We start from the raw sequence: 8,832 nt of genomic DNA, 5'->3' as shown, positions 1-8,832 counted from the left end.
TTCATCCACAAAATTCACTGCTAGTTTGGCATTGAAGTTCTTGTTGAAATAACCACGGAAAGGGAAAGGATTTATCGCTTAGCGCTCAGCTTACGTGGCTGGACTAACTCTGGCATTGGGTCAGACCTCAGATGAGAACGTAGTTGCCTCTGAGTGGATGCATGGTATGGTGCATATGGTATGCCTCCAAACCCTAATCACCATTTCAGTCATTTATTTGGTGTGGAGGATTTAATAGAATTTGTATAAGGGCTCTGAGAAAATGTATTCCTTTATCCAGGGCCTCATTAAAAGCGCTTGCAGTTTTAAGTCCAATGGGAGTGATCATTGTTACAGGTGCTAACTCAGCTGGTGACATCATGTAAAGTCTCCAGTGTGATGGATTTCGAGATGGCAGACAGTGAGAGGTATGATCCGCGGTACCCCACGAAGGATCCCACGTGTGATAAACAGGTGCCTCCTGGTAGCAGGAAGTATACAAAGCGGTGATTGTGGAGCATAGGTCCTGGTCCTGGTGAAACAGCCGCCCTTGCTGCACCGCATCCGTAAATCCCCTGGACCACAGTCCTGACACAATTAGATGAGGCTTTCCTTGGTTTCTCTGACCTTTGCCTTCACGACCTCTGGCAGCGGGCACCACCCTACCTGTTTGCTCCCATACCCTCCCTTGCCATCATCCCCTTATTCTGAAGCTCCTCCTCATTCCCCTCAGGCACATAAAATAACCTCCTGTTTCCCCCGGACACAGCAATTTCAGGCTTCTCCCTCTCCACTCCCCACCCGCAGACACACACTAGAGACCACGGCTCCGAAGGTCTGGTTCTCTAGAAAGTTCTCCCCAGTTCACGCTCCCCAAATCCATCGATCGTCTTTGTTTTCAAAACCGAGCTCTTTGTCTTATTAAATGGGGCATGTGACACATTTTAAGAGTTTATTTGAGCAAAATTTGATTCAAATCAGGCAGCGCCCAACTGGAAACGGTTAGGAGAGCTCCGTCCCAGGAACCTGGAAAGACATATCGAGAAGGTGAGGAAACAAAGAAAGGAAATTATTGATTGGCTGTAGCCTAAGGCTTAGTCGGCTGTTTGTGATTGGCTGTCTTCAGGCTTCCATTTTTTAACCTCAAGGCACGTGCAGGCTTAGGCTTTCGTCTAAGGTCACCAAAGCATTAGAGCCACTTCAGCCTAATGGCCTCCTTGTTTGATTAATTTAACGCTGCTGTCACACATTTCTGCTATTTGTGTCTTTGCTTTCTGCAAGTTCCCTGGGAGTGGTGGCTGGATTTTTACAGACACTTATACCCTATTATCCCCATCCTTGGGCAGTAGGTAATGATGAGGTCATATGTAAAACTATGTCAAGGGAAGGACTCACTTCTCAGCTATGCTCACTCAGCTGGTGCTGAGAGAACCACTTTCCAGTATCGTCAGCCATCTTTCCAGTATCCTTTGATGTGGACACTAGGATGGGAAATTCATCTCCCAAGAGACTTAATTCAAAATTGGTCTTCCTAAATAAATAAATAAATAAAATTAAATAAAAAGCACACAGGATTGTTCTTCCGTACAGAACCAACTGTCAGTGGGTGTGCGTAGCAGGGGTGAGGGCAGTGCCACGTCTTCCCTACCCGGCAGTTCATTTCAACTCGGCAGGATATAACCTATTAAGTGCAAGAGTGGAGAATAGGTCAAAAGACACAACTATAATTAAAAAAAGGAAGTTTAAGTACCAAGATAACTGCTGCAATGAAAGGTAGAACATTATCAACATCTCAAGAGAGGCAGAAATCAAGGTAGCAGGGCTTTGGGGTGATTGAGGGGAATCTGGGCAGAATCAAGAAGTGACTTTTTAGTTGAAGAGTGAGCAATGACTGGGGTGGGGGGCATTTTTATCTCATTTCGACTGGTGCAGGAAAATGGAAGGAGGGTTTCTGGGGATCCTATGTCCCTGTTAGAATGAGAGGTGGGCCAGAAGGCAAGAAAGCCTGTCTTTTTCCCTTGTCTGGATGGCCCCGGGACCGCTTCACACCATTAAACCGAGTCCTTTCCTATTGGCTCGGTGGTACCTCGGCTCTCTAGCCCCTGAAGCTGTGCTCGCCCCGTTATTGTACTGCAGAGGCTCCAAGGGAAGGATACACGAGCCTTAGATATGTAATTATTCAGGGGTTTTCAAAGAATTTCCAGCTTTACTTCCTCCCATTCACTCCAAACCCAGAAGGGTGAGTCCGATTCTGTATTCTTGGGGAAGAGGATAATTTCCCATTGTCTTCCGACTGGAGGTTTGTCCTGGACTCTACATAACAATCAGGAGATTTCCAGGTTTTCGTTTCACATGCTTTGTGAGAAGGTTCTAAATGCTTTCTTCTTACATAAGCTCAGGAAGTTGAGTGTCTGAGAGCTAGAGGCCAGAACTCGAGGGAAGCCTCTAAATCCTGCCCTCCTTCACAGGTCTTGAACCCAAAGCCTTCTTTTGAAAATTTGAAACCAAGTCCCTCATTCCATTTATCTTCCAGAAGAGCAGGGAAAACAGGATTTAACTCGTGAGCTCTGTAACATTACTCTCTACTTGAGCATCGTGCCTCAGCTAGGCGCCCAGGTGGACAGTGTTCGTTTACGGAGGGTTAAGGCAGGGCTGAGCTGTGCAAGAGGTGAGGACTTGGGCAGCTGTCTTCTCCTTTCGGCCCTGGTTCTCACTGCTCCACCCGACCCAGGACTTGAAACACCAGCGCTTCTCTCTTTGTAATGGAGATATCAGATGTGGTAGAAAAAGTCAGAGAACCTCGGTTTGAATGTAAACCTTACAAACTACGTGATTCTGGGCAAGTCCTTCCTTCTGAGCCTTAATTCTCAAAATCTGTAAAATGGGCTGTTGATAATGCCCGCTTTGGTCCCCTCTGAAGGCTTGCTGTGAGATGAAAGCCGTTAGACAGTGCTGTTACAATGCAAATAGAAGTCACTGCTGTGTGAAAGTAAGTTACTACTATTTTCAGAACCTCCTCTTTGGATTTAATTTATTCAAGAGTGAGAATCTAAGCTGCTTGTTCTATGTTCTGGGTGCATCTGTATTTTAAACCTCATCAGTTATCCTGGACTTTGCCTTAATTAGAGGCATTTTTAGCAACGGCAGGAGAAAGTTATTTCTTCGGGGCTGCAGGGTATTTCTAGCTCACCCTGGCTGGTGAGGTAAATGGTAGTTACTTGGCTAAAATGGCGTGGAAGAGGGAATAAACTTACCAGCATTGGCAGGGCCATCCCTTTTCTGCTTTAGCGACTCAGAGGTCTGGTTGTGACTCAGGTTGGGCACTTTTGGGAGAAAGCAGTGGTGGAGGGCAGACGGTGGTCAAGCTCTGAGATTCAAGCACATCTGCCCCTTGACCACTCCCCAGCCCTCGAGGGTACGGGGTGTCTTGGCCTCCCTTCATGTATACACAGACGTTCCATAAATGTCACTGGGTACCCACTGTGTGCCAGGATCACGCTGAGCAATGGGCGCACAGACTTTGAGCGAGTTGAACCTGGTTTTGCCCTCTTGCTGCTTGTAGTTTAAGAGGCAAATGAATAAGTAATGTGCCAGAGAGAAAGTATCAAAGACTGCAGGCGACCTAGGGCGTTAGAGGAAGTTGGTGTAACCTAGGCTAGGTGCAGAGGGAGGCCTCTTGGAACCTGAAGGATGCATAGAGTTTGGCCAGGCCAGGGGCTGGGCAGGGAGGAAGGGTGAGCAGACAGATGCCAGCATTAGGGGAGGCCAGGAGGGGAGAGAGAGAGAGCAGAAAGAAGTCCAGTTAGGCTTTTGGGAGTCTTTTTCTGCCTTCTTCTTTGTGACTGTCCTTGGTGCTATTTTAATTGTGACTCCATCTGGATAAAAATGTGGGACAGTGGTAACCTCTGGGTGCTTTTTCCTCAGCTCCATCTCTAGCTTTAGCTCAGGATGTCTTAGATGGGGCAGAAGGACGGAGGAGGGCAAAGTCTGACCCTAGGCTCAAGACACTTTTTTACACAGTTATAAGTGTAGTGTAAAATTCCCGTGCATCTTGGCTTTCCTCCTGATGCTGGGCAGCGTGAAGAACAAGGCCATGCAAGTTGGGGTGGAGGGGGATGGGGATCCTGCCTTCTCTCGATCTACCTGCCCACCCAGATGTTGACACGGAGGAAGTGGCGGCTTGTTTACAACCCAGATCCGGTTTTGAAGGTAGGAGGAACATCCTTGTCAATTACACAATTCAGCAGTGGCCTGTGCCTGCTCCCATCTCATACCGGGGGGGGGGGGGGGGGGGGGGGGGGGGGGGGGGGGGGGGGGGGGTGGCGGGTCCTGAAGGGGTGGGGAACGGTCAGGGCTGCAAAGTCTCTTTTTATTTCACATAGGAAGAAACCAAGGCCCAGAGAGACCAGACGATCAAGGGCAAAAATCACACAGTAACTAGTTACAGAGCAGGACTAGAATCCAGGTCTCTAATGCCACCCGTGTACAATACTTCTGTCTGGGGCCTTCACAATTTGCATATGGTAATTTAATTTTACATACATTATCTCCTCTGATTCTCTCAGCAGTTCCGTGCAATAGGCAGGAATTAAGATCCTTATTTTGCAGATGAGAAGACTGAAGCTCGGAGATTGTTTGGTTATGAGGCTCACACAGTCTCAGGGTTTGCTGATTATCCGCAGCTTGGAAGGTAGATAATGATTACAGAGGAGGGCTTTCAAGGAGTCAGTTAACCATGTTTAAGCATTCTTGCCAGTTCTCCAGTATCCACGGTGCAAATCAAAATCAAAATCAAAATCAGCAAGTAGCTGGTCCTGCCCTACTAATCCTTACCTGAAAATTGCCATCTGAACCTCAAGCCAGCAGTCTGTGTGGGAAAAGCAGCTCCCTGTCTTCAAATCCACACTTAGGGGACCTGTGTTTTCTGCTGGGACTTTGACAGTCACTCTTGTAGAAAAGGTTCTCATTAAATATGTGTTGAAATAAACAATAATTGAACCATCTGCTGGGTGTTCTGACTCTAGCCATGTTCCCCTCATTTTCCCTTGGGGGGGTTAAATAGGGGTCCATGTGCCTTTTGCTGCTGGTCTGGGGAGGCCACAGGGTGGTCCACACCTGGTAAGGTGATGCTCACAAGGCAGTGCTGGTCCAGATGGGGAGTGGGAGCTGGCAGTGGCCCAGAGGCTTTCCCAGAGGATAAGTGATTTGCCTAGTGGGGAGAACTGGGTGGTTCTATGATTTTGGTGAGAGGGACAGAAAAGCTGGGGGAGAAAAGCAGGGCTGTGAGGAAGTAGGGGACTCCAGAACGTGACGCCAGGTCCCCAGCAAGTCTGGCATGGGGTATGGGAGGGTGGTAGAAGACTGGATTTAGGGAGGCAAGGAAAGGCTGTCTTTCCTTTGTCAGGTTGTCACCAGGGGTGGTGCTAGGTAGCGGAAGGGGGTCTGCTAAGCTAACTGGAGAGTCCTAGAGGGCAGGGGTAGGATGAGGAGCATTTGGGGGCACTGAAATGACCATCCCCTCCTCCCTGTAAACCAAGGGCTTGCATGCAACTCTAGAAGTAGTCTCTCCTTCAGCCCTGCTTCCTCTGTCTTATCAAAAACCAGGGTTTTGGGCTTCCCTGGTGGCGCAGTGGTTCAGAGTCCGCCTGTCGATGCAGGGGATACGGGTTCGTGCCCCGGTCCGGGAAGATCCCACATGCCACGGAGTGGCTGGGCCCGTGAGCCATGGCCGCTGAGCCTGCACGTCCGGAGCCTGTGCTCCGCAGCGGGAGAGGCCACAACAGTGAGAGGCCCACGTACCGAAAAAAAAAAAAAAACAAAAAACACCAAAGGAAAAAAAACCAGGGTTTGAGTCCAGAACACAGTGAAACATAAAATGAAACAGAGGACAGGCCTTGGCTGCTCCCACAAACCTGCAGAAAAATATTGACCTTAGGTTTGCCTCTGCAGTTCCAACAGCAGTTTTATCTACTTGTGTTTCAAAGAAGGTCTGGATCTTCCAGCTGCATGTAGGGTTGATTTAAAGTGCGTCCTCCCCACTCTTTGAGTGTCTGCCCCCCCTGCCCCCAGTGGCAAGCTTTACCCCCTTGGGAAGGGGACTTGCAGCAAGCAGGGTTGGCTGTGGGCTGAAGGGATTGGTGTGTGTGCCCGTTTTGGGGGTGAGGTAGGGTGGCTCAGTGCTCGTTCACCCAGGAGGGGATCACAAGTAAGCCACTGTGCTGGGGCCATGCGTCCCGCGCGGGTGTTCTGTGCAAGGAACCATTGTATAACTGTGTGATTGTTGAGGTGTGGCGAGTCCCTTGTCGGACGTGCCCTTGCGTTTAGTGCCTCTGTGCCGGATGTGTATTTACTGTGCTCCGGGCAGGGGCAGTTTAGCTCGATCAAGGGTAGTTTTGGTGCCCAGAGTTATTGAAACTGTGTGAGTTGCACCACGGGGGCGGGTTCATCTGGACTCTAACGTGCCCGCCGCGTTCTCGGAGCTAATTTTCTCTGGCTGTCCGCGCACCCCCCGGAGGTGGGGATGCGACAGGGGGCGGGCGAGGTGGTCGTGTGGCGGGACAGGAGGCTGTGCAGTCGGGAGAGGAGACCGGCCGCGGTTGAGGACGACCTCGACGCGACCCGGCAGAGGAGGCGAGAACTCCAGGGAGGACGGGCGAGCCCCACGCGACTCCCGGTTGCCGCAGGGCGCACGGGCGACGAGTAGCGCCTGCCAGGGGACCGGGCCGCGCGCCCGCTGCCTTGACTTCCCCGTCCCCTCGCGGAGGAGGGGCCGCAGCGGAGAAAGTGCGCGAAGGGGCCGCGGCGGCGAGCCTCCCACGTGACGGGGCTGCGCCGAGCAGAGCGGGACCCGGCGGCGGCGGGCGCAGCAGGGCGGCCTGGAGCCCCGGGAGCGGCGCGCGCGGCCCCGGCCGGCCGGCGTCCCGGCCTCGCGCTGCACATTCTCTCCTGGCGGCGGCGCCACCTGCGGTCGCGTTCGCCCGAACATGGCGACACGGAGCAGCAGGAGGGAGTCGCGACTCCCCTTCCTCTTCACCCTGATAGCGCTGCTGCCGCCCGGGGCTCTCGGCGAGGTCTGGCCGCCGACGCTGCCCGGCGGCCGCGCGCCTGGGCCCCAGGATCGGGGCTTCCTCGTGGTGCGGGGCGACCCGCTCGAGCTGCGGCGAGGGGCGCGCGGGGCGCCCCGGAGGGCGGACGAGAAGCCGCTCCGGAGGAGACGGAGCGCTGCCCTGCAGCCCGAGCCTATCCAGGTGTACGGACAGGTGAGCGGTCGGCCCCCGCCTTCCCCCGGCTCTCTCCTCTCCCTGCGCCGCCTCACCCCCGCATCCATCCTTGGCTGTCGCCTCCCAGGTGCAGGCACCGCTGGGGACTTCCCGGCTGGCGTTTGTTTTTTTCCCCTCCTCACATAGGAGTACAACCGTCAGCACTTGAATCGCCTTGATCTTTCCTTCTTCCTGTCGATTTTAGCAAACGGATTCCAGGGCACTCGCGGGGTGCACTGCCTGTTTCCCCAGGGTGTGTGCCCAGCGGTGGAGTTTCCCGCAGGTATCAGAGGGGTGCAGCTTCATTTTACGTGTGGATAAAAAAATGGGCTTTCTTTCGTGTATCATCAGTTAGCAGCCGAGGCGAGCACCCTGCAGATGCAGTACATTTACCCAGAACCGTCAGAGGAGGGGGTTTCCACAGTTACCGTTTTTAACCACAATTAAGGTGGGCAAACCTGAAAGCTTACTCTCTGGGTATAGTCCAAGCAAGAGGGGTGTGTGTGAGTGTGTGTGTGTGTGTGTGTGTGTGTGTGTGGGCTGAATTTTTTTTATTTTGGACAGGAATATCCCTCATGACACTTGGGAATTTGAAAGACTGCAGTAATTCGGTGGGCATTATTATTCAGTAAGTGATTTATTTCTATCTAGGCAATGGATTTAATTAGATCATAAGGAACATGAATTTCATTTTTATGGCAGGACTTACTTCTGGCAATTACAAACCGAGTTTGTGGGTTAGTATCAGCGCTGGCAAAATTAATTTGTCCGTGTTACTGCCTCATGAGACTCGCAGTCCTATGGTTGAGACTGACATCAGCAAAACTGGAAGGTCGGTGGGGGAGAAAAAGTGGGACCAGTGTAGGTGGTCAATTACACGATTTCTAGAGTCAAAATATTCCCTTCACAGTAGAAATTAAAGGATTAGTCTGAATTCTGCATCTCTTCACTGATTTTCCTTTAGCCGTTTCTTCAAGAAATATACAGAGTTAAATGTTCAACCCTTGGAGCCAGGAAGAACGTTATAAACCATCTCCCCTATTGTGCCATTTTGTTGATGAAGCCGCCAGAGCTGGGAAAGGTGAAGTGACTAGCCCAGGGTCACATGCCCTTTAGTTTTTGTCTGCATTGTCTCAGTGACCTTCGAGTGATCAAATAGTCGCCCTCTCTTTACACAGTGCCTCTTAAATAACTTTTTTCTAAAGTAAAATGTGTTGGTAAGAGAGGGGATAGGGATGGAGGTGAGAGGATGGGAGCATTTGCCTTCCATCCACCATCAGCTCCTGGGCAAGAGCGTGTACCAGTGGGCATATAACTGCTGGTGGGCATGGGCTGCAGGAGCCTGCCTGTTTGGCTCCCTCGTGGGTCCAGATCCTTGTTCCCTTCCCCACCCCCATCTGAAACTTCTTTTTTGTATTGTTGAAAGAAGTCAGCAAGGTCCTTGCTCCCCACAGGGATGCCAGCCTCCTGATGGAGGATGGGGGAGGGAGAAAGAGAGGCTCCCTTGTTCCTTGAGCCTTCCCCATCAGCCCAGCTCTGCTGTGGGCTTGAGTCAGCTTTCTGGGGGCTGGGAGTGGAGAGCCGCAGGAGACGA

At 51.7% G+C, this 8,832-nt stretch overlaps 1 protein-coding gene across 1 annotated transcript in view; it reads left to right on the top strand.

The window, feature by feature from the left end:
* Positions 1–6,962: 6,962 nt before the first annotated feature.
* Positions 6,963–8,832, top strand: part of SORL1 (sortilin related receptor 1) — a 156,487-nt gene continuing 154,617 nt past the window's right edge. Inside the window, exon 1 of the mRNA XM_065883269.1 lies at positions 6,963–7,238. Within this exon, the coding sequence (XP_065739341.1) occupies positions 6,963–7,238 (276 nt within the window). The remainder of the gene's footprint in view (positions 7,239–8,832) is intronic.

Source organism: Phocoena phocoena, chromosome 8 (assembly GCF_963924675.1).
Source record: "Phocoena phocoena chromosome 8, mPhoPho1.1, whole genome shotgun sequence".
Lineage (NCBI taxonomy): Eukaryota > Metazoa > Chordata > Mammalia > Artiodactyla > Phocoenidae > Phocoena > Phocoena phocoena.
The sequence above is the reverse complement of the archived record's forward strand: the minus strand, read 5'-3'. Positions and strand labels throughout refer to the sequence as shown.